This window comes from Ostrinia nubilalis, chromosome 1, assembly GCF_963855985.1.
Source record: "Ostrinia nubilalis chromosome 1, ilOstNubi1.1, whole genome shotgun sequence".
In the NCBI taxonomy this organism is placed as follows: Eukaryota; Metazoa; Arthropoda; class Insecta; order Lepidoptera; family Crambidae; genus Ostrinia; species Ostrinia nubilalis.
Window position 1 is genome coordinate 17,986,176 of NC_087088.1, and position 27,757 is coordinate 18,013,932.

Here is a 27,757-nt window from a genome sequence, read left to right on the forward strand (position 1 = left end):
ACTGTCTAAGGTCTGTAGCTAAAGGTCTAAGCTGCAAGATAGAAGAATCTTCTAGCCAATAACTTTAAAACTATAATTTGAACGAATTTTGCTATTAGTGGACAAATTTCTGGTCACGATGGACTAATTATCTGCTATACTCTCGACTCTCTAAAGCACAACATTTATAAAAATTTTGCTGCGGTAATGCACTCCAGGTAACAGTGTGTGATGCTCATTGCTCATAGTGATTTTCGATACAGAGCCCCGTACATACGTTATACATAAATTATGGAAAGAAAACACCCAGACCAATACAAACAAATATGTATGCAATTTTAGTATGATATTTTTATTTATTAATAAACAAAAAGACTGAACAAAATTGATGCGTGTACTGATTAATGTAATTAACCACATGCAAAGCTTTGTGAATTGCAACAACTATAATTTATTATCCAAGCTCTAAATAATCGCTACTACGAGTAACTGATCATAAAATGTTTTTCCAATCGCTCAAGCTCCCGAGGATCTACCGATAGGTCGGGTGACGTAATCTTGAAATTCTTTTAGCCGGCGCGGAACTTCCGGAAGGTCGGGTGACGCCACGCCTCTTTGAACTGTGTTTACTTTGGCAGTTATATTCTATATTTATTCGATTCTAAAATATATTCCTAAAAATTTTGAAAGTTGTTTTAATTTGTATCACTTGGATATGATTTGTATTAGAAAGTGCTGTGAGTGTGACGCTTTAACGGAAGGAAGTCAACCTAACCTAACCAACTGCGTATTTCTAAACTGCGTATTTCTATACTGTGTAGCCGCGAGAGCTCTTTGGCGCGCTGTCTTCAGCGAAATATTGCGCGCGCAGATTTTGACAGCGCGAAATACCTACTTTAGCAGAAATACCAAGCCTTAAATGTTTAGAGATTATATTTGGAATGGCAGGGTGACGACATTTAGGCATTTATCTTGACTGTCACTCTTGTTACTTAATACTTGTTAGTACTACTACTACGTACTACTCTTGTTAGTCAAGATTTCAATGTGGAATGAAAATTAATATTTTATGATGAATTTTATGTATATCATTGAGAAATTCAAAAGTGAATTGAGTTATAGGCCTATTTCTAAATAATATTCTAAATAAATAAATCTACAGCAAATACTAGCATATTTTTTCTCGAATATCAGAAAAAAGCAAAGTTTGCTCTCGAAAAGTTAAACGCATTTATCAAAAGTAATAATAAAATAATGAAATACACGAGCAAACCGAAAAGCCACGAAAGTACTTTACAGTCAAAGTTTGAGGATTGAAAATTGAAACAATTTCCGATTGTTGTACGAATAAAAATTTTACGAACGTTATATTCCGGGAAGTTACTCACCTCGTTTTCGGGTTAAAAGAAACAAGAACTTTAGGAGTTTTCGACATGCCACGGCAATATTCCCGAACTGTGTTTTACTGACACTTTTATGAAATTGCTTGTTTCTCCTTGTTGGTTTGTTTTCGATTATGTTACTGGCTATTGTCACGCTAGAACGACGTAGAGTAGCAAACGTTCTGCTAGATTATGATGCAGTAGATTCTGATTAGTAAATCCTTGATGATGATCATCACCATGTAGATCTTTATAAAATCGTTTATCTGGTTATCAACTCAAAACTAAAAGTACAGTATTTAGAAAGCTGAATTCGTAAATACCTAATGTATAATCTTCCGCAAAGGACTTTGATGCAAAAGCAGGACCGTGGTGCAAAGCTGCAGAAAATAACTAGTTAAAGTTAATATGTTAACAAGGCATGACTAATTCACCATCAATATGCTAACAATGATATTTATCTTTAGTCTCTTCTTCTCTCTGATTTAGCTCAAAAACAGCATAACATTTCATGTAACAATACACAAGCCACACACACTGTTGAGAGAGTGAGACTTTTGTATCTTTTCCAGTTGTGACATAGTAAATGATTGGAATGACATTATTTTTTACTGCATCAGTTTTGACTTCAGTAACCAAAGCAGTTTAGTTTAACCGAGTTTACGTGACCGCCGTAGAATCGACTAGAAGTATTCAAATTGCATGTACTTTTTTGTTTTCTTTTGGCAGCCAAAAATGGGCTTACTTATTGCATGGAGATATTTGTAGGAATTATTAGATTCCTTCATGTTTTGTTCAGCTATTTCAGCTTCTAAGTGATGTAGCCTACGTGGACTGTATTCATTACCCTTAAAAGTATATCATAACCCTTAGGTACTTATTTCTTATCTAAATATATGTATATCTCAAAGATGACTGACTGACTGACGGACTTACTGACTGACATAGTGATCTATCAACGCACAACTCAAACCCTGTTCGGATCGGGCTGAAATTTGGCATGCAGGTAAATGTTATGACATAGGCATCCGCTTAGAAAGGATTTTACGAAACTCCACCCCTAAGGGGGTAAAACGGGATCCACGCGTACGAAGTCGCGGGCGGCCGCTAGTTAGTACATAAAATTACGATGTAGAAATTAGAAGCAAACCACTACGAAGGCTACCATCATTACTTTGTTCAAATTACAATATTCATGCTTGATCATTATTTCGTTAATGCCATTATTCTCAACGATCTCATTATTGTATTCTTTACATTTTAAGACTTATACCTTTTTTTTTACCTCTCATGAATGAGAGGGATCTCATGGAAGGTTATTTATAAAAATAGAAATTTGAAATTTCCCCAACCCATATCCTACCTAAAAGAAAATTAAAACCGAAAGGTAGCAGCTGCGAGGTTATTATACAAGCCCAATAAACGATCGAAATAAACATGAGCCTCAAAAAGGCGGGCTAATACGAGATTTTATTTGGGCAGGTGCAAATCAGGCCAATTGGGCTGATGCTAAATTAGAATGTGGAAGGGACCGTGTGTGAACTGTGTTTTAATTGAGAGGGGCCGTTTAAGTATTACGTAAGCAGATTTCTTACCATTTTTTACCCCCCCGCCCCCCTTGTCATCAAAAGTAAGCAAAGCACTTACCCCCTCCCCTTATGGTTACGTAAACATTTTCAGCCTTACTTATAAAAATCAACTAATCAACGTCTAAGCAACTAATTAACTAATGACTCGTTAACTTCTTAATCAGTAATTAAATATTTCTCACTTATAAACACTGCTTAAGCGTCACTTAACTAATCAACTGTTAATTAGAGTTTTTCTTTTTTAACTCCACCTGAACCGAACTTCAGACCAGTTCTAATGCCAAAATGCCGAAAGCCAATGCTTAAATTAAGAATAATAAACGTCAAAGTTATGTCAAATGAAACGCTGTCTGTCAGTCAACTGTCAAGTCTACAACAACAAACAAACAAAAGTACTGTGGCGACTATGTCCCACATACGCCATATTAAAATTATGTACCAATTATAATAATTATACACTAGATAATTGTAATACTTCTTGTACAAACTTAAGATGTAATTAATGCTTTGTTAGTTTTAGCGCAATTTTAAGGCATGGTAATTTTAGTTTCTCACGCACAAGCACCCTTAGGAAGCCTTTAGGATTTTATTGTCGGAATGTTTAACTCAAGTCTTTTTAGTGTTTCGCCGAGACGCCGACGTAACATGTGGTGTATTATTAGTCCATTGAATTATTTTAACTGTGTAGGTATTAAGAAACACCAACCGTTGTAATGTCTATCTATTGTTATACTTTCACTTTGTATTATGTTTGCGCCAACCTTTGCCATGTGTTTCTTGTTTTGTGTGTATCTTCGCGCAGCGCAGCAACACAGCGCGCGTTGCATGGCACGTCACGCATCAGCTGTTAACTTTTTGATCCGCCATTTTGGTAATTAGGGCTTTAAACAAGGGTCCGACGCTGTTTAACTTGACAGTTATTTAAGCAGTCACTAAGACGTTGGTTAACACTAATTATCGTTTTTAAGTTAAGATATTATTTAATAGACCGTTAAACTGTGTCTTAATTTTAATAAACGTTTATAAGTAAGGCTGTTTGTTATAAATGTTTTTTATACTGTCATTTTTAAAATAGGAAAATTCATGAAAATAATAGGTTTAACTGATACACATATAGAAAGGAACAAAAAAATATAATCAGAAAAAAATAACATAACAAACATAATTGAAAGAAAGAAAGAAAGATACATTTATTACAATGGACATCACACAAATACAGGCAATTACATAGACATGACAGTGGCACATAATAATGGAAGAAGAAAAAATAAAAACAAGAGTAAACTGAGCAGTGCCACCCATTCACCAACAAGATGCCCACTGCAACGGGACCCCACTCAGCATATGCCGTGGCCCACGGTGACGAAGGCCACGGCGCTGGTTTTCAGTGTGCCCCATGCCGAGTGAGGGTCACGGACCACTGGTAAAATAAATAAAATAGTAAGCTGCATAATATTTTCTAAACATACATAAATAGTAATATTAGTGCACAGATAAATACAAAAGGCGGGAAATCGGTAAGGATGATAAGACTACGTTTATTAAGAATACTAATGAAAAGAATACTAATAAAAAGATAAAACTGTTTGTATAGTGTATGTAGTAATTGCATCAATTATGCATCAACATAAACACAAATGATAACTTTCAATGCTTTCAATACGTTTAGTATCCAAACGTTTTGTTTGGGGCGCGCGCGGGAGGTCGGAATCGCGTATAAGTAATAATATTTTATGCGGACTACGACTCTCAAATTTCAATGGGCAGTGTCGGCACGAGAGTTAATTATTAGACAAGTGAATAGCGCACGGTAATTTCCCTAATGTGCGGTAATTCCCCTAATCAGTTCTCAAAGCGAGTGCCTACGCATATGTATTATTTGCGGGAATCCCCGAAAAAACGTAAATAACTAACGATGACGTAATCATCATCTAGACCCCCCTACCCCCCCATGTCATCCAAAATAAGCAATACAGAGACCCCCCCACCCCCCTTGGTGCTTACGTAATACTTGAACGGCCCCAGAGGAGTTTTCTGCTTTTTTGTAATCAAGTTCGAATTCATTTTCCATATTTTTCACCTGAAATTCATATTGTACAGCAATCCAATTTGCGATCACACAATGGACTACCAGGTTTAGACAACAGACTTGTGGAACGGACGACGCCGCGAGCCGCCCAGTCTGCTTGTGACCACTGCTGCAGCATACTAGCCGAAATGTCAAGCCGTGAGTACATAATGTGAATCATTAATAAACGTCGCGTTAAGACCCGTCTCTTATTATTTTACCAGACTTGTTGTCTGAAAACGTTATTATAATTTTAGACCTTATTTTTCCAGTGACATTATTATTATCACCCGACTTGTTTATTTGTGCTACTTCAAAGCAGTCTGTATGCAGTAAAATAATTACGTTTTCTTCGAATATCTCTATTCAAGGAATAGTAAATCTGCTATACAAATATTTTTCTTCAAAGCTTGTAAAAAATAAGGATAAAAGTTATAAGGATATTAGAATTACAAAGGTAAATTTATATTTTCCTATTCCTTTTAAATTGGAGAGCACATTAATCCCATTCTTGCTTTATTATTTAGCAATATTTTTATCCTAATAAGAAATATCAACTCAACTTTGTAGTTACGTAGGTATGGAAAAATATTACAAACTAGCTTTCCGCCTGTGGCTTCGCCTGCGTTGAATTTTGTCTGTGAAAGAAAAGCTATTTCGCGCGCGTCCCTGTTTCTACATAAAACCGGAATAAAATCTACCCTATATAAATAAATAAATATCTTTGGACAATCTCACACAGCGCCATCTAGCCCCAAAGTAAGCAATTAATATGCTTGTGTTATGGGTGCTAGCTTAACGGATATACTACTTATATACTTTTTTTTTAAATACATACATATTATACATAGTAATACCCAGACCCATCACAGAAATTAAAATTCATCATTTCAATTTCTGCCCGGCCGGGAATCGAACCCGGGACCTCTCGGCATAGTAGTCCGTTCTGAACCACTACACCAAACGGCCGACTATACAGGGTGTTAGGTAAATGGGTATATGAGCCGACACTAGCCCATGTTAACATAGGCATATAAATGGTATGGTGAAGTCAGAAATTTGATATCATGATTTTAATTTTTTAAATTTTCATACAAAATAAATTTTACAAAATCCGATTTGTATGAAAATTAAAATAGTTAAAATGAAGATATCAATTTTCTGACTTCACCATACCATTTATATGACCATGTTAACATGGGCTAGTGTCGGCTCATATACCCATTTACCTAACACCCTGTATACAGTGTGTCCGGGCATGTAGTGATCAAACTTTAAGGGCGTAATCTATGGACAATTTTATCGGTGAAAATACTTTAAATTTGGGGCTTGACCCATTTCTCGAAAAATTACATCGATTTAAGTTTTTAATTTTTAATTTACACCTCTTCTTTAAAAAACAAGTGAAAGCGTGGGTAGCTTAACATTAATAGGCAAATATTTTATATCATGCGATAGCCAATAAAATTATCTATTAGTAGAAGAAGAAAACAGACACAAATTTTATACATTTTATGGGAGTAAGAATGGATTGAATTAGAAAAATACATTACTTTTTTCACTTCTTTTTCAATTATTTTCCAACACAAGAAAAACCAGGTCGTTAAGGTATGTTTTATTTGCATTGTATTATTAATATTTGAGCTATTCTACAAAACGAATGTAAATTTATTAGTCTACGTCTATTAGTTTCGACGTAATTGTTGAACAAAGATACCCCTTCCCAGCGGTTTCCATAGCGCACGCGACATGCGAAAATGCACTGCCTGAAAGAATCACACAACCTATTTCGATTACTATGGAAACCGCTGGGAAGGGGTATCTTTTTTCAACAATTACGTCGAAACTAATAGACGTAGACTAATAAATTTACATTCGTTTTGTAGAATAGCTTAAATACTAAAAATAAAATGCAAATAAAACATACCTTAACGACCTGGTTTTTCTGGTGTTGGAAAATAACTGAAAAAGAAGTGAAAAAAGTAATGTATTTTTCTAATTAAATCCATTCTTACTCCCATAAAATGTATGAAACTTGTGTCTGCTTTCTTCTTCTACTAATAGATAATTTTATTGGCTATCGCATGATATAAAATATTTGCCTATTAATGATAAGCTACCCACGCTTTCACTTTTTTTTTAAAGAAGAGGTGTAAACTAACAATTAAAAACTTAAATCGATGTAATTTTTCGAGAAATGGGTCAGGCCCCAAATTTGAAGTATTTTTATCGATAAAATTGTCCCTAGATTTTGCCCTTAAAGTTTGATCACTACAAGCCCGGACACACTGTATAATCTTTTCTGGCACACAACTATCTCTATGCCAAATTTCATAAAAATCGGTTTAGTGGTTTAAGCGTGAAAGCGACACAGACAGACAGAGTTACTTTCGCATTTATAATATTACTATAGATTACCACTCACCTCTTCTAAATTGGTTGTGGTTACGAATCACGCGTTCAGCATTTTTGCGAGCGATGTAAAACCACTCCGAAGTGTTGCTCAAATATTTGTACTCCACCGCCAAGTCCTTCGCCAATATTGGCCCTTCCGGCAATCTGTACGCGAAAGGGCAGAACAGTTGGTAATCCTTATATTGGTATTGGTCGTAACAGTTCCCCGCTGCAAATATATCGTCGTCGAACTCCACCATCGAAAAAACGCTTGCGTGCAGCAAATACTCATTGTGCATCACAGTCGAGCCAGCGTATTTCCAAAGTCTAGTCAGCATGTTGGCTCTATTTACTGCTACGTCTGCTTCTATTCTAAATCTTTCTTGGGCGTATCTATCAACAACGCCTTCTCCTAAATTAAGATGCGTACCAGCTGTACAATTTTCTCCTAACAAATGTTGCGTTTCTATCAATCTTAGGAATTTAGTTACTACATCCTCGTGAACACTTGGTCTTGACACTGTGACGTTTTCACCTTCATTCAACGTTTCATTTGTTATATTAGTTTCAGTGTTGACGTCATCCATTGTCATTCTTTGTGTGTCATTATTGTAGCTATGTTCTACGTTTAGGAGATGGTCTAGTAACGACACGTCTTCTGTCGTGAAATCTAGGGTAGGATGACTGATTTGGGAGATATTTCCGAAGAACTTTTGGAATGTGTCTATGCTATCCTTAGGAGACCCGTCGTCATCGTCCGGCGCTCCGTACGGTCGTAAAGCTGACACCACTGGATCCTCTCCAGATTTGTCGATGCTTTCTGAAACAAGAAAAAAAATGTGTTAAATCTTTGATATGTTAGTTAAAATTAAGTTTAGATTATGACAGGCTATATTTTTTAACTGACTTCGAAAAGGAGGTTCTCATTTCGGTTGGTATTTTTAATGGCTTGCGCTTGCAATTCAGCGTAGGTAGGCTTGGAAGCGCGCTGAAATATACAATTCTATATTACAATAAGTAAGTACAATTCGTAAACAATGAGGGTTTTCGCAAATAAAAAAATCCGCCGGATGGTAATACGTAGACGCGAGGTCCAAATGCTGCATGATTGGTTATTTTTGACATGACATTGACAGATATGTCAAAATCCACCAATCACACAGCAGTCAGATCCCACATCCACGTCCCGCCATCTAGCGGATCTTTCATTCGCGAAAACCCTCATTAAATAATCCACAAAAATCTTCCTACAAAAGAAAAGGATTAGACATCATATATTGTTTCACGTTAGACATAATTTGCATGGAAATTGAATATTCTCTTGCTAGGTTTTCCCTCGCACTTATTTCTCATTCGTCCGTTGTTTTTCACAAAGTCCTTCCTAGTTAGGGACGATCAACGTTTTACAAGCTGTGCTTTAAAGCTCTCCCTTTGATCTCAAAAAAAGTAACACTTAAACCCGCACCGCACTAAACTTAATTAACTTTTTCGGCTCATTCTTGCTTTTAACACTCCGTTTTGTGTAATGAATAAAAATGTTTATGGTCAATTAAAACATTTCAAAGGTTGCCCGAGTATAAAACTGCGCACAGATTTTAATCTAGATAAAAATATCATTTAATTAACTAATTGACTTGTTAGTAACTGGGTCGCGTTATGTTGTTGGACATGAAAAGCTAGGGCCACATAATATACCAATTAATTTCATGTCAGTGAAAATGCTAGGACTTTATAAAATAAAAGAGTTTTTAAACGAATTGGCCTAAATCACGGCAGGTTGGGCGTTTCAGCGCAATAATATATCACAGATACGAATTAGGTTACAAAATAATTATTTAATTGCGACATTCGTTTTGTCATTATGAAACATTATCCTGAATAAATAAGATCAAGGAAAAGTAGGAAATAATAATACTGTGTATTCATAAAATTTTACGGTTCCAATTTATTTTCAACACTATCTATCAACCAAAACAAACTTGCATCCGTGAATCGAATTTTCTGCCTCCAGATCAAATCATTATAAATCACCCCTTTATTATCTGAAAGCGTTTACCCTAAACGCCATTTAAAAATCGCTATCATAATAATAATCGCCATTACCTCGGAAGGCGATTGCTATCGACGTAGAAGACAATAAGGGCGCTGAACATTATAAGTAAGAATTTTATTAAAACGAGTTCTGGGTACATGCAAAGGCGTTCGTCCCGTAAAAGGGATTTCGCGAACAGCCTGTAAAGGCGGCTATCGCCCCTATAAAGAGGGATTTTGTTTATGGGAACAACAAATCGTGCCTTTCATTATGGTGCCTCCGTGAATTGATGGTGCGGATTATTTATCGGTTGTAATTTCGCTCAGCACTGTTTTATAGTACTGTGGATAGTTTCAACGTTTCAATTCAATTTCGACTGTTTTAGAGAGTTTGTGCAGTGAATTATGTGTTAGTTAATCAAAACTTTTGTAACAAAAGATACGGTTTTATAATACGACTATCACACAGTTTATGAGCTGTTATATCAGACATCTACGGTTGCTATCGAAGTCTGATTGATATGAGACGAGTTATGTTTTATCAACATTTAATGTTCTTTATATGTCTATTGAACAACTTTTACAAAAATAAAAAAATCCAGTTGTTGAAACAATCCAATCCAGGTACTGTAACAGTCATGAACATATAAAAAAATTGGTAAAGAACCTAATGTACATAGTTAAGCATTCATTAAAATTCCTATACTGAAATGTATTCAATTATGTTTCAATTATCGCTATTATAGCAATTAAATGTAATTTGGTAACTGTACAACACCAAATAATTAAATTAACAATGAAAGCAATATAACGGTAAAATACTTGCATTCGGAGCGTTTAATAATATTATTATTTTCCGAAATTTCATATTGTTTGTCGGGTTATTCAATTACGTCACGGAGGAGAGGGGATGCCTAAATAACGCGAAGGATGTTACGGATATCTACGATAATATCCGAACCTTCCGGATATCCGGACGGAAGATTACCGGAAAACGTTGTGGGCTTGGGCGCTACATTATTGTGAATATCGGTGACGATAATCTTGATAATGATGACGTCATCAATCAGCTTGACAACATTGGAAAAGTCTTTTTTTTTAATTTAATTTATTAAAAACGCTATTTTCATTGGTTATTTATAAAAATATTTTAATTGATTGGTGCCATTAGTTTTATTCTCAATTCCTGGCGTTGTATGCAGCTAATGCAGCACAACCCACAAATTAAATAATGATTACGTAGTTTTGGATCAGGAAAAAACGATCCATTTATTATAACGTCAATTTCTGTCCATCTGTCTAGCAAGACCCATTTCCCAGCAATACGTAGAACGTAAGAATCCTTAAACTAAATTGTTACAAATACAGTAGGCGCGCGAGTTCATGTCCATCGGGGCCTTACTTACTTACTTATTTACTTATACTTATACTTACTTACTTATAAGTTGCAAAAAATATGGAATAGATAAGGTTGACCTATTTAATTGGTAATAATTATCGATATCGACATTAGCATAATTAGTTAGGTAACAGCACTACCGCATTCCTCAGGATGGACATGAACTCGCGCGCCTACGGTATAGTAATTTTCGGACTTACATTGCAGTTACTTATTATAGAAGAAATAGAAATAGAAATAGAAAGTATTTAGGTATTTGTCTCAAAACAGGTTTCATTTACAGTTTTTCACAGATACAAAAAATCATAAGAGACAAAAAGGTCTATGACTCAGTGATTGCAGGACACCCACAAACCCTGTTATTCTGCCATAGCCAAGATATACATAAGTAAATAAATATTAATTTATTACTTAAAATTACAATTCCCTAAAATTACAAATTGCTATATGAACTTATAATTAGCCAGTGCCAGAGATTGCTCTTGAAGCAGCCAGTTGCGACATCTTTTGCGGAAGGTGGGTAGCGTAAGATCCAATGCGGCGCGAACCGGTGGTGGCAGGTCATTCCAAATTTTTGCAGCGGCAAATCTAAAGCAGCCCCTAGCACTAGCCAATTTTATTTTTGGAATAAGTAGCTTGGAGTAAGAAATGAATGCATCTTCGGTTTGCTTACTTTTACTTTTATTTCCTAGAAAGGGATTAAAAATAAGAGGGGAGGAGGGTACGGGACCCTCAGTGCAAGAGGCCGACTCAAACTTCTTTAGCTTTAGAAATTGATTTCCCCCAAATTCTTGATACAAGTGCGTTTGTGTGGCAATTATTGTGACGTCTTGACTTTTTCCTTTATTGTTTGGTAAGGGCTCGGTCCCACGGCACTCCAGTTCTGTGGGATCCAGTAAATGCAGGATCTCACAAAACTGGACTGTCATGTGAACGCACATCATTATCGTCCCTTAGCTTACAACACCGCTCAAGTCGAAAAATGGCGGTTTTGAGATTTCAATGCCAATTGATAGAGTTGCTCATTGCGCATCTAACCATTGGTCACATGATATTTATGTGTGTTTTTGCGGGACACTGCAAATATAATGTTCGTGTGAACATTACTATTAGAACACGTATACCTGCTACTAAACGGGATGCTGCAAAATACAGTTCCTGCTAAAAACGGGAACTCCGTGGGAACAAGCCCTTAGGTGTGATTCTGTATTCAGGTCCAAAAAAAAAATTAATTTCGTTTGTTCGTTTCAGCCAAATGACGTCCACTGCTGAAAAAAGGCATCCCCTAAGGATTTCCTTAACGACTGATCCTGCGTTACCTACCCATATCCAGGTACTTCCCGCAAACATCACCAGATCGTCGTTATTTATTTAATCTTTTAGATTTCGCCAGCAGTTTCAGCCGTGTGTAAAAATTACACACTCTATGTTTGTCTTTGGGCTTGAAATTATCTCTAAAACAATTTTTATTAAACTGATTTAGCAAGGAAAGGTAACAGACAGACAAATAAAATCTACTTTTGCATTTATTTCAGTGTGCTCTAACCCCAATTTATAGCCTAAGCGCTATGGAACTCTATTTTTTTTAAGTGATATTGAAACAATTTTAGAATGTGTAACTTCATAATAAAACTTTTTGTTACCGCTTATAAAAGTGTAACAAACTGGTAGTTGTCGAACAAGACCAATAGCAAAGAGTAACTTTAAAAGTGTTCAACTCGCTACAATCAGTTCTCCTATTTTATACCTACAAAGTTTCCTTTCAGCCAAAGTTGTTGATACTAACAATACTAACCTTTAACCGGTTAGTGAAACAGAAGCGAACTCGACTTGGCAAACAAGCTAAAATATCTAAGCGCTTTACATAAAATCGCTGTAACCAACAAATAAAAGTGTTTATAGCTTGCTCTTTGTCGCTCCGCTGTCTGCTGCTGACAACCAATTTGTGCGCGGGCAGATCACACAATTATCGACCTTATTAGCATATAGAACTATTGGCGTTTTGATTATGTTCGGATGGATTCGCGGTCTCGCTCATTTGTTTTTAATTATGAGATTTGCATTGCTTTCATGTATTATCTCTTTTGATGAGAATGATTCACATATTTTGATGTGTTTATCTGGTGCGAGGAAAATTATGCCTTAATCATATTATTATTAAAAGTTATTATTACAATCTCTCCTTAGTCGAACACTCTTGTCAGAGTAGTCGATTGCGCTGACGAGGTCTACACTACACGATGCGGTGTTCGGTGTCATCTCTGAGGGTAAGTAGCTCTCCTCACTGAAAAAAATGTTTGGTTACTGCTCACACAACAAAAGTGACCACCGAACTAAGTGTTAACTATAACCAAACTAAGGCTGAGTTGCACCACCTAACTTTGGCCGTAACTTTATCGATAACCGGTGTTTTATGTATGGAGTTTGACAGATTTTTGACGTTTGTTAAAGTTAAAGTAAGATGGTGTAATCCAGCCTAAGTCTAGCTCACTACAGAATTATTTGTTTAATTTACACAACATTTTGTTCCTCATATAACCAAAGTGTTCGGTGGTCACTTTTGTTGTGTAAGCAGTAACTAAACATTTTTTTCAGTGCTGATGTGCTTCCATTTCTGATGGTTAGAGGCGTCGCAAGTACACTGGACCATGGTGGACTCAGTAGCCTTTGTGATGGCTGGTATTATGTACCTACTTTAATTTATACAATATACTCCCCTGGCTTCGTAACTTAGTAAACATATCAGTAAATAATTGAGAACCAAATTTGCTCCGAGAAACATGCACTTCCTTTAATTGCATTATCCTAAAAGGGTTTGTGTTGACGATACCGCCTCATACAAATGCATCGTCCACTTTGTAAGTGAACGGACGTTTTCAAACTCCTTATAACTAACTATTAATGTTTAATTTTGACACGGGATCTAAGACAGTTTAGCTACAATTGAACGTAACAGAATGTACGGACTGAGTTTGACCAGTGGTCAAGCTGTAGATGTCGGATACATCAGAATTGTCTTTTAGCAGACCAGAATGTCTGAATGAGAGAGTGAGACTTTCTCAACTTGTAGGTTTTGGGTTTGATTCTTAGGCGGTGTATGCATAATATAAAATTACATTAATATTACTTGGATCAACTTAAGAATCCGAAAAAGAAATAAATGGTTCCGTGCTTAGTAAGAGACATTGACATCTTACTCTTATGTTGTTGCGGTAGCTTAAACTGTTTTGCTACAGCTAAATAATATATTATTAACTAGGCTGCGTTGCACCACCTTATTTTAACCGGAACAATAACAAAAACCGGTGCTTTTGACAGATTTTTGACATGTGTCAAAGTTAAAGTTAGACGGTGCAACTCAGCCTTAAAGTTAGATTTGCTATCAGCTTACTAAGCCGTCATTTGAATTAGGATTATCGCCATTAGGATTATCTATTGCTTCTCATACATAGTAAATGCTTCTTGTTAGTGGTTACATTTGCATTGTGTGGGATGCAATTTGCGGGGAGTGGGCGTCAGTTAAGGACATGCAAATACAATTGTCTACGGGAATTGGCCGAATTACTCATGTGGGGTGCAGGATACGGAAATGGGGCAATAACGTGGAAATGCACAGTGCTGTAGAAGCTAAAACGTATGTATCTATAACCCAACTATAACTAGGCTATACTGTAAACTAGTTCAGGAGTTAATTAAACACATACACTTTTCATAAACATAATGTGATTCAAATTGTTGCCAAAATATTATTGTACCATAATAATATGTAACTCAAAGGTGACTGACTGACTGACTGACATAGTGATCTATCAACGCACAGCCCAAACCACTGGATGGATCGGGCTGAAATTTGTAGCATGCAGGTAGATGTTATGACGTACATCCGCTAAGAAAGGATTTTACGAAACTCAACCCCTAAGGGGGTAAAACGGGATCCACGCGTACGAAGTCGCAGGCGGCCGCTAGTTAGTTCCATAAAGTTGTACTCATCGTATTACAAGATAATGGTGCGGATGATATCAGCATGTTTGTAGCTTTGCAAATTTTAATGCCTAGTCTATTTGTTTGTATCCTGTCATCCGCTTTGCACTGGAGGGAAGTCGAACCTTAACTTCGAACTCCTCCTATGTTCTGATTATTTTCTTTGCGGATCCAATGACAGTTTAACTTTCCCCCGGGACAAACTTGACCTTCACTGGTTGGGTTTTTATTGGCGGTCAAGCTGTAGATCCTGGCTACACAGGAGTTGCAGCGGTGGGAAAGAGAGGTGGGAATAGTCCCGGACCTTTTTTTCCCACATAATGTTTTAAGCCTCAACACACCCATTCCTCTATGCATAAAACGAAGCGTAAAACAGAGCGTATGAAATTGATTTCTGGAAGGTTAATTTTAATGATTGAGTATACGAGTACTCCGCTCTATATTATATTATGAGTATACTCGAATAATCCGAGATTAAACAATCCAAGTTCTTGTGATGTCATCCTCAAACGGCGAGTGTTTTGTTCCTCCTTGGGAACAAAAACATTACCGTCACGAGCAGATTTCATTCCAAGTAAAAACACTTAAGATTTATCATCCTATTGTACTTGTAAAAATATTTAAACCATTATCAACGTACTTAGGCTAAAATCTGTTCTTCAAAATATTATAAAAATAAGTAGAGTAAGCTTTGATAGTCTACTAAAGAAATAATAGAGACAAAAAATGTATATCTAGGCACAGTTTTTATTTATCATCACTAGGAACATCTACGTAATAGATAAGTATCAAGGTATAGTCTGGTCCGTGAGCACGTAGAATTTTGTCCAATGACCCCAAGCTACCCATCCTTATCGCTCGCGCGTAATTATATTGCTGTCGCGACTGTGCGACGGATGCCCGCAGTGAGTGTGCGAGCGCGACAGCAACCTAATTACGCGCGAGCAATAAGGATGGGTAGCTTGGGGTCATTGGACAAAATTCTACGTGCTCACGGACCGGGCTTTAGATCAAAACATTGCGATTTCTGTATGTTAGATAGAGAAACACAGATAGCTAGTAGACGACTAGCCCTGATTGTTTGAACCTTGTATTCCATGTTCACCATATTATAACAAAAGTTTTCAGAATTAAATACATTAGGTTACATCAGATTCAACATGTGGAAACATTACCTGAAGCTATCACCACCAATAAACCAATGTTTCAAAAAGGGTCCTATTCTCAAAACGTCAAATCGTATTCGTCATCTGTCCAAAATGCGAAGTCTATATCGCAGTAGCTGACCGTTTATGCTCAGCTGAGCGTTTGAGTTATGCAGTGTGACGTGCGGTTTGAGTAATGGCCCCGGATTTCCAGGACTTAAACGGGAACGCTCGTGAAATAAAATCTGCGTTTATCCAAGTTGGAAGACTTTTTGAGATATGAGTGTTTTATTTGAAGCGTTAGATTTTAATTTGACACACGTGGAGTTTTTAATACAAAAACAATTTTTAGTTGTGCGTAGTTTGTAAAGATAAAGTTTTTTGTTAATAATATGTTTCACTGAAAGCGCTGAAATCAAAATTGTCTCTATTCTCTCATACTTTTCGTAGTTTCTAAAGAATCTATCCAATTGATTTCAGGTAAACTTGCCAAACTTTGTTTGGTAGGTACAAGAAACTTCGGAGTTCGTAAGGGCGGTAACTTATTTATAGGCTGATTTATTGAAGTTCAATAAATTGCCACAGGCTAGCAATTCAAAAACTCACCTTACGTAAAAAAGTATTTTATGGTAGAAGTTTTATTTCATGGTTTGACTCTTTGGCTTCGTGACACTAGCCATCAAGAAACGTCATCATTATTCGAAAATAAAATTATGATCGTTTTTCTTTTGTTTTACTCTCTTATTTCGACTCTCGCATTTTCATTCAATACATTGCCCACAAATCTGTGTACATATTTCATTGTAAATAATATTTCACATTAGTACTCCAAAGTATTAGCATAAGTTTGTAGATATGAAACCACGAAGCAAACCTTAACTGAAGATTTTGTCCTATCGAACAAATGTGAGGATTTTATCCGCAACATAATCTAAAGACTTATTTAGAAGAAACCGATAATGCAATTGTAAGTGACATCATTATTCTAGAACTGCTTATTTTCAGCACTCTACACATTTTCGTACAGTTCCTACCTACACCACGTACCTACCTAGTGTAAAGATATTTTGAGCATTTTGCCGGCACACATATTTTCGAAGTACGGTCTACATTAAGATAGCTCACAGACGAGCGACATTATGTCGGCGACTGCTTGCGATAGTGGTAGGCGACGGTCAGCGACAGTCTCCGATTCGTGCCTTTCGCTGTCATGACATGTTGACACTCTGACTGTGTGATCGCCCGTCTTGGAGAGTTGCGATACATCAACGACTGTCGGCGATCATCGGCGGTATTTGCGATACGTCGGCGACCGTCGTCTAATTTGAATATCTGTCGTCAGCGACTGTTGTCGATCGTCGCCGATTTAAATCGCAAGCAGTGGCCGATATATTGTCGCTCGTCTGTGAGCTCCCTAAAAGCAAATTTCCGCCGAATGTAGATATTCCAGGCCGTGTACAATTTTGAAGCAGAAACACTCTGTTTTTGGTGTCACTACACTACACCTTTGTTGAAATTTTAATCCATGGATTATTGACATACATTCCCCCTTTGTTGGCGCTTCAAAATGCGAGTGGATTCATTAGCAAAGTGTCTCTTGTGACGTAGAGTTAAGTGAACTGTGATTTAATTAGGTAAATTCCTAACTTTTGTACTATAGAGACTGAATTTTTTATAAATGCTTTACAATAACGAATAAAAGATTTCTTTATTAGTTAAGCAATAATATCTCAACAAAAATGTTTTTCTTCTGATACCTACCATAGGTTTTGCACTTATCAGTGTCAGTGCCTGAGATTTGGGAGTAAGGGAGGGGTGACATTGACATAATATTATTAAGTCTCGTTGACTTTTGAAATCTCAAAAACAACCTCCCGTACCGCTCCCATTCCTCAGGCACTAAGTTAAGCCCCTAGCCCTATATTGAATAATAAGAACTGAAATAAATTATGTGTACATGAAAAATGGTCATGTGTTATAGTAGATATTAGAGGAGAGGCTTTTGTTAAAATATTAGTTTTAAAACGTGAAACCATCATATTTGTTAGCAATACTGCAAACACATTGTAATTCAAAATTTACACCAATCATACACGCTTGAATCTCACTGAACTCAATTATCCAAACATAGGTGAGTATTATAATAATTATATTTGCTCAACTAAATTAATTTAGTTTCAAGACCTTTCTAATTTAATACGGGACGAGTAAGTGGAAAGGTTTTGCTGAAATTTTCTGGGAAACAGTCACGGGTCGGCTCACAGTTCCTATTTTAAACAGCAAATAATGAATAAAGCATAGACAAAGATTTATCAAAAAAACAATAAAAACTAAAAAACAAAAATAAAAAAATGGTGCCTGGATGCGGGCGGCGCAGGACCGGTCTTTGTGGAAATCCTTGGGGGAGGCCTTTGTCCAGCAGTGGACGTCATTCGGCTAAAACGAACGACTGATGTTTCAATCTCTCAATTTGCTGGTAAATTAGAGAGAAACATGCTTCTACGGTGGAAACTGAATGTCCTGATTATGATGATGATGATGATGAATACAGAAAAATATTGTAAAATAATAATTATTTTTTATGCAGAATATATATACATATATTTGACTGCAATCGCATCTGATTAAGTGAGATGCTGTCTAGGATGGTACATATCTGCCCTGTAAGAGCCATTCACTCTCGCCTGGAAAATTATTACTGTTGTTATCATTATTGTTTATCGCACTTTTTGAACTTCTTTCGTGAATCATTCGTAATATAAACTTTGTAAATCAGCTAAAAGAATTCAACAAATTAATAGAATGTAATCCAACTCATCCCAAAAAAATAGCACACCGTCTTGCAACTGGAGTAATCCAATAGCACCTTTTGCAAGGCATAACAAAAGATCATATTAACAAAAAAAAAACTTATGTCGCATTCTTTAGAACTGTATCTTGGGATTAAAAGCCTTTTGTGACACTCAAGAGCCTTACTTTAACGAAAGATTGTTTTATTTTGTTCCGTAACTCCAGGTGCCGAAAAAGTTCGGAATTATTTACGTTTTTTCGTTCTCTCGCTCAAAGTTATTTAATTTGTGTTTATATTTTTGTGTTTGCGCCCTTTGGATGAAATAAACGAATTTCTGTGTTGTTCGGGTTTCTGGTTTTAGCTAATTGGATTAACTGAATTTAAACGACACCTTGGTTTTGTAAGTTTAGACTATTAATGGGTTTTCCATTAGAAAGACTTTCTATAACCTTTCCTTGAATTGAAAACTAGTGTATTATTTGTAATTGAATTTAAGGTCAGCTGAAAAACCATATTATGAATCAAAGTAAGTAAAACTAGAAGTATTTTAAGATATTTGTTGACGCAACGCAACAACGTAATTACAATTAAAATAACAACTTAATTTACCTACATTTTGACCTATTTCATTAAATTTTACTTACAATTAGTTTGGTCTCTAACGATGTCCAGTTGCGAATCTGTCCACTTGCTATGGAGGGCACATAATAACTACTTATAGATTTCAATTTTCCTACAGTAAATGACAATAAAGTAAGTACGTAGAAGCGTTTCTTACGTAATCTTACAGGATCGAGTTACCCAACTTTTTGGGGAAACAGTAAAAACATTCTGCTAGTTAACTTTTCCTGGGACCTTCGGACTTTTATTTAGTTCTTTAACAAAAATAGCCCTTGTAAGTTCCACGAAGCGAACCCTTCTGAAACTTTCGGCTATACTACACTTTTTCCTTAAATAATTCGCAGATATAAGACCAAAGAACAAAAGGGGAAATTAAAAGTTTTAATCAAGTTAACCGACAATGAAAAATCTGAGTGAAAAATTAAAAACCAATCAAAAATGGTGTGAGTTTGAAAAAATATTATGTAAAACTTCAGTCAATTGCGATAGGATGGAATGTATTTAATAAGGTTTCTTATACCAAAATATAGCTAAGTAGTACGTTTAATTAGAAATTTTACTTTGACTGTGAAATATACTAATAAGCTTTTGTGATCTTATGATGATGATGATTGACTACATTATGTATTAAATTATAGTTAACTTAGTAGTATTAAATTTCAATAAAATGTATTATTTGTTGGTCGGATTTCTAATAGCAATTAAGCAAATCCAGGCCGTAGTTTAAACGAAAGTATACTTTAGATAAACATAGCTTAAAAAATTACTCTACGACTTATTTGACCAAGACACAGTTCAGTTAACGTGCCATAAAGGCTGAAAAATGGATTCAATTACTTGGACGTGTGTAAAACTCTTCCTGAGTTTCCTTTCGTATGTGAAAATCGCTGGAAAATGTTAGAAAAATTGCAGCTCGGCTTTCAGGCGCTCCTGTGGGATTTTGTGAGGGTAGAATAATATTTGTTGTGGTATAGCTCAAGTGCAAAGGTGAAGCGATTAGAGGTCGTAGCCTAAATACACTGTCTTGTTAAGTCAATATACAAAATATACCGGTTAGCGTTATAGTTACGATCAAAGTTAGGTGGTGCAACTAGCCTTAAGCCTTTAACACACAGTGAAACGCAAAAGTGACGAAATTGCAAGTTAGAAATTGTAAGTCCTAGTTACTTTTGAGATTCAATATTAAAATCTTTAGGCAAAATATAGATGATGAAACTAATTTGAAACATCGTGTGTTGTTGCTTATGTAGGGCTTTATGGTTTCATACACTCAAATGCAGCGTCGGATCTCAAAGAACTCTATGGCTTTAAACTAAAATAAATTAAAGTTGTAGATAGGTAGGTACGTTACTTTTGTAGCTATTAGCGTTTAAAAATATACTCTTTCAAACTACAAACATAAAAGCTTAATTATTTAACCTTTGTTTCGCAATTTTTTAAAGTTTTTAATAACATGATATTTTTATTTCATCGTGTATTTTGGGCCTACAACCGGCGCCGCTACATCGCCCTATCGCGAAAGTTCAATCAATCATCAATTGTAGGGCAAACTCAACCACGCGAAGCCTATTGTTGCCTGAAATAGCATAAAATATAGGTCTGATCCCTTATTTATATGTATGTAGATCCAGAATAAGGGTCTATGGGTCAAAAGTTGACAGGTAATTAGCATTAAGTTCGCCTTTCCTAAACCAATAAATAAATGTAGCTTAGGACGTTCACGATGACGAAAAAACATCCCAATCCTATTAAAATAGTAAGACACGGGTCTTAACGCGACGTTTATTAATGAGTTACATTATGTACTAACGTCGCGTTAAGACCCGTGTCTTACTATTTTAATTAAAATGGAACGCGAAAGTTTAAAATCTTATAATAATGTCCCAATCCTAATTCTATTTTAAGATGTGTTTTTTTATTATATATTAATCAATAATGCTATCAAAATGAGACATACTTAGGTAAATATTTTATTAACGGAAAAATGAGAGTAATATTTTTGCGATATTTTCTACACGAGATTAGCATTTGTAAAAATTGTTTAATATTTGTTTGCAATAAATTCGTAATCTCTTAAACACGATACAACGGCATTGTAGAAATCAACACCGTCTCTAAGCGGGTATAAACTCGCTCTATTGAACTCAGATCTCAAGCACAGCGGTATGCTGGAGCTGGTATTTGCACTGTTAAACGAGAGCTCCTCGCACTCGGTCACGTGCACACGTCCGAATCACAGCTCCCGTGTTTGGGAACAGTTATCGCTAGTATTACGTTACGTGACTATCATGCGTGGGACAGGCCGTTTCATGGTACCAGTTTTGAACGTTCGGCGTTATTAAATAATTATTGCTAGTTTAAATTAGATGCTACAAAGGTATATTTCTTTCCTTTAGACAGGAATTGTGACAATTAATATGTACCTATGCTTAGATCCTTAATACCATTGTACATACTTAATACCTTACTTTAAATGTAACACAGGATAATCACTTGCCCAATGGACGGTTGATCTAATTTTAAAGTTGAAGGACAGTGTTCAGGCTGATACAGAACTTCAGTAAATGTGGACTAATAAACGTATCAACATTATCATTAACTACTCAATGAATTATGTATTTGACTTACTGCAATAGTTATACGACTTTTCCACGGTAGAGCATCTATACCATTCCAAGAAATACCTAACCTAACCTAACTGGAACTTTGACTCTAATGAACTGAAAACTCATTCCTGAATCCTGTGTTAGTTAAAACCAAACTACCAAACTACGTGTTATCTGTTCTACGTAATCCGTGCAACACCTACTTCGAGATATCAATGGTATCCAGTGCAGTAATTTGATTACGCCGATCCAACTCCAGTTCCGGGAACTAACTGGTCATGCAGGGATTATTCGTGTGGAGGGATAATAAAAAGCAGCGATGTATCTGTGATCATTGATATACTAGTTATTGTCACGCAATCCTAATACCTAATCACTGTTGCGTTTTATCTTTATAGATCAGTAATTCCGTTTTATTCGTTATTGGTACCTATCGGTACTAAATTACAGCTGGGAATAGTGGTTGAAGTTGAAGTTAAAAGTCAAAATAAGTGTTTCAACCGTAATTTAACCGAATCACATGCCAGTGCACAGTGTCAACTCCAAAACGTCCAGTGCAAAGCGGAGAATAGATGACACAGGTATTATCTTAACCTTAAGAAAATCCGCTTCTCACTGAAGGGAAGTCGGTCCTTACCAACTACTATTTTCATCAAGTTAATTTCATTGCAGGTCCAATGACGTTTTACTTTCCACTGGGATTCTGGCTTTTGCTAGTTAAGTTTTTGTTGGCGGGCAAGTTGTACATCCTGGCTACACAGAAGTGGCAGAGGCGAGATCAAGAGGTAAGAATAGTCCCGTATAGGGTTGCCAGGCGTCCGGCAACCCTATATGGGACATGTTAGGCTTTTTAGGGACTTGTCCGGCCAAATATTGCCTTGTCCGGCCTGTCCGGCTTTTGTTAGGCTTTTTATTTGGTTGCCGCGCCAGGCGAAAGTCGAGCCACAGAATCATATGAAGCGCATGCATCAGGATGTTGGTTAGCAACCGATGATGATAGTACTCAGTCGTGACCTGAATACACCCCCCCCCCCCCCCCCCCCCCGTCACATGTCCGGCTTTTAGGGTAAAATGTCCGGCCAAATGAATTACAAAGTCCGGCTTTTGTCATTTTGGACCTGGCAACCCTAGTCCCGTACTTAAGAAACCTTTTTATCAATGCCCATCGGTTAACACTCTACGTGCCCGCCACTGTTTTTACTTTTATTTCACTGAATTCTATACTTTCCACCCTTTAGAATGCGTAAATTAAAAAACTTCTTCGTAATTAATTATTTCAATTTGCTTGAAGTTGGGTAAATAAATTTAACGAATTTCTTTGTAAAGGGTTTAATTACAATGCCTTCTGAAGTATTTACTTTGTGCTATGCTGGAAACGTATTTTTAGACTATATTTTGTTTTACTTTCATTGTAATACTCGTATGTCTGAGGTTAGCCTTTTATAAAATAATACGTTTATTATTATATAATTTGAAGATTGCTTTTACTTCTTGAATATTATTTTAATACAGTCTGATTCTTACTATACTCGACGCAAAGACTCGTGACAGGCGGGGCCATAAGTAATTTTTCAAACAGAGATACACTCGGCAATATTTTATTAATTATTTTATTATTTATTATAAACAACGCTATGCCTGCCTCTGTGTGACGTCACCAATAACCAGTGTGAGTGTGAGAGGAAACGTGATATGCACTGTTTTATTATTACACCGCCTGCCACCAGTCTTTAGGCCGAGTATAATCCTAAATACACGAATAGTTTATTCCACACTAGCAGCCGCCCGCGACTTCGTACGCGTGGATCCCGTTTTACCCCCTTCATCTATCTTACGCGGTTTAGATTTTTTCATACAAATGTTTTTTCCCGCTAACTCCCGTTCCCATGGGAATTTTGCAATATCCTGTTGTAACTAAGCTTTAAGTTTACTAAGGTACCTGCATGCCAAATTTTAAAGCGTCTAACTTAAGCGGTTTATATTTTTCATACAAAAGGATTTTCCCTCTAATTCCCGTTCCCGTGGGATACTCTTAAGTATACTATAACCTGCCCAGGAGTATGAAGATTATTGTACTAAATTTCGTTAAAATCCGTCGAGTAGTTTTTGTTTCTATAAGGAACATACAGACAGACAGACAGACAGAGAGACAGACAAAAATTTTACTGATTGCATTTTTGGCATCAGTATCGATCACTAATCACCCCCTGATAGTTATTTTGAAAATATATTTCATGTACAGAATTGACCTCTCTACAGATTTATTATAAGTATAGATTGTCAATGTGTTACACAAGTGAATACGTCACATATGACGTCAGGGCTCTCCTATCTTGCTTGTATCCAAATATTTGCCGACCCGAAGACAGTTTAACTTTCCCTCGGTCGGGTCGAAGTCAAACTTTACTCGTAAGTTTTATTGGCGGTCAAGCTGAAGGTAGCTGAATGATAGTGATGGGAAAGGGTGGGTATAGAGTGTTCTATGTTGCATTGATAGATGACTTTTTTGGGAAAATCTCACACCATGATTGTCTCCGTATTGAGTGGACAGATGGAAAAATAAAACTATGATTAATATAAAACAATATTGACTATACTATGCTATTCCGCAGAAGCCTTTAGAGCAGTGGTTCTTAACCGGTGGTCCGCGGACCACTGGTGGTCCCTGAAGGCATTCCAAGTGGTCCACGATGTTCACTTGCACACCTTGGTCAAAACCATTTTTAACTGATTTTTGCAGTCAAACTGGTTTTGACCGATTATGAGGTGGTCCCTGACAAGACAGAAATTTGGTTAAATGGTCCCTCATGACTTAAAGGTTAAGAACCACTGCTTTAGAAGTTCTGACCTCAATTCCCAGATGGATCATTCGTGTATTGTTTGTGTTTGTGGCAGTTTATGATGTTTGATAAAAGGGTTTGTGACCTTTCAGTTGTCAAAACCCACGCGGTACATACAATATTAAACAATTTAGGGCTCTACATAAAATCTTCTTTAATTTTGAGCAATGCGCTCTCTGTTACATTAGCGCGCACTCTACCATGAATTAAACTAGATTTACAGACATAATGCGCGTACAAATCTTCACTAACGTTGTTTAACCATTTCAGGAGCACAAACAATGCATTTGATCTTGCCTAATTGGATACAAGGCTCAACCAACAGTTCTTATTTGTGTAGAAAGCTTCATATTATCTCTATTATGCATCGTTACTATAACTTGTTAAATCTAAATATATATGTATAACTCAAAGTTGACTGACTGACATAGTGATCTATTAACGCACAGCCCAAACCACTGGACGGATCGGGCTGAAAATTAGGCATGCAGGTAGATGTTATGACGTAGGCATCCGCTAAGAAAGGCTTTTACGAAACTCCACCCCTAAGGGGGTAAAACGGGATCCACGCGTACGAAGTCGCGGGCGGCCGCTAGTGTAATATAATATTCTTCAAATATTTTTTCTTGCCTCCAGAAGCAATAGACATACTTTTCAGATACAACTATTAAAATAAAAAATCAAAATAAAAGTTATCTTTCGTATACAATAATTATATTAGTACTTACAGGTCGTCAAATGCTCTTAAGGAGCCTATACATGTCTCATTCTTTTTTTGCCCTACCAGCGCGGCAGCGCTTCGAGACAAACATTTGGCAAGTGCGAGAAGAAGCGCCGCAAAATACTCAGTCACCACTGTCTGCCGGTTTAAAAATAGAAAAATGTAGGAAGTTTACCAGTATGGTATGGCGGTTTTACGGTTTTTAGCTCTCAGAATAGTCTGCGATTTAAAAAGCCAGCAACAAACTTACACATAGCTGTCAACACATTAAAGACTCATTTACCACACCTATCTCAAAAGCCTCACCCAACTAATAATACCCAAGGCTTTGAATTTAATATTTATTTCACAGGAATACCCCGCAATATTTCATCAGGATCCGAACTGAAACCTTTGGAACGAAGCCAATATTTTCAGCCTCCTATAATTGGTATGGAATCTGAATGCAATCGGAACGCGCCAGGTTTCCCAGATACGATTTATTAAGATTCCATAATATTCTTTAACTTTTATACAACTACTAGCGGCCACCGACTTCGTACGCGTATATCCCGTTTTACCCCCTTAGGGGTGGAGTTTCGTAAATTCCTTTCTTAGCGGATGCCTACGTCATAACATCTAGCTGCATGCCAAATTTCAGCCCTATCCGTCCAGTGGTTTAGGCTGTGCGTTGATAGTCAGTCAATCAGTCAGTCAGTCACCTTTGAGTTATCCTATTTTGATACACATGTAAAATATGTTTTTTATAACTTTCTATTCATAATGGATGGATGGATCTGGTTATGAATAAAGACATTTGAATTTGAATTTGAATAACCATAATAATGGCCTAGAGCGAAATAAATCTACGTTAACAACTAAACTAACTACCACCGACATCTCTTTTGCAAAAAAGCCAAATAACCTGTTCATATTTTTCCAATTTCCGGCTATTTCGAAATTAATTAATCACATAACAATAACATCTATTAAAATAACAATTTGTTTAATCAAACAAAGAAAACCGAAATAGTTCCAGTGATTTTATTTCCCACGCGCAATTATTCGTTCAAACAAAACCGATAGAATTAATGTTTTTGTATGCTTTGCAAACATTCACATTCGAAAATTGTGGGTGAAATTCTTCTTATCGTATTTAATCAAAGCAAAGATATAAAACTATTGAATACTGATAGAGAGGGAGAGAGCTTCAACCATTAATATATCATACTTTACGATTAATTTATTATCAACTTAGCTTGGACTCTCACAAAGTACATAATGTAATAAAAACTAATTTCATTTCTAAAAAGTTTACGTGAAAAGTTCTGTAAAAGAATAAGTACCTAGTTTTATTACTATTAGTAGGTATTATTAGTTATTAATAGTACCTAGAGTCAAGCACGAATCGGTTTCAATAGTGAGCAAGTAAAAAAATCTTCGAGCTAAAATATTTTTCGTCTAATCAATGTAATAAAAAGGTCAAAGTACTCTTACTTGAGTGAAACCAGGGGTTGAAGTTTATTTAAGCAGTGACGGTCCTGAAAAGGATTTTTACCTTCAATTATAAGAATATTAAGTTACCGTCCACGTCCTATGAATTTAACTAACAAGCTTATTTACAAGTTAAATCATGTTTACTCATAAACCAAAACGAATTTCGTAATTTACTCGGCTATTCAATTAGCGCGCTTGACCGTTTCATTTAGCGAAACTAAATACGTTAGCAAGTTCAGTCACCCGAGAGGCTCATACTACGTACATCAAAGTATACGGAATGTCAAAATACTACAAAATGTACAGAAATAGACACTTTGATGAGAGGGAAACCCTACCCTTAAAAAGCGTTGAGGGAAGCGGATTGTGGAGTTAGATATGCGAATTGGTTGTCATCTTTAATCACCATGTTATTGATCCCATTTTTTTTGTTTTAGTAAAATAAATATTTATGTCTTAGCGACTGTACTTTAACTTCGTTTAAAAACACCGTTCTTTCACTTTATCATGACAGTTTTAAGCTTGACGGACTGACGCCCACCTTTCTCAGCGTTGGAAATGTAGACCTGATCCTTCCTTTTGACAAGAATTTTAAACATTTCAAAGTAAACACTTACATTATCATCTCATATTCATTCTCAAAAAGATACCTGCACTTTTAGTATTGTAACTCAAAATTACACAGCGAGCTGCATGTCATAAGCCGTCTACACTGAGCCAATGAAAACGTTTGA

At 36.2% G+C, this 27,757-nt stretch overlaps 1 protein-coding gene across 1 annotated transcript in view; it reads right to left on the minus strand.

The window, feature by feature from the left end:
* Positions 1 to 7,432: 7,432 nt before the first annotated feature.
* LOC135072684 (uncharacterized) overlaps positions 7,433 to 27,757 on the minus strand; it is a 91,104-nt gene continuing 70,779 nt past the window's right edge. Inside the window, exon 2 of the mRNA XM_063966734.1 lies at positions 7,433 to 8,232. Coding sequence (XP_063822804.1) covers positions 7,433 to 8,232 — 800 coding nt within the window. The remainder of the gene's footprint in view (positions 8,233 to 27,757) is intronic.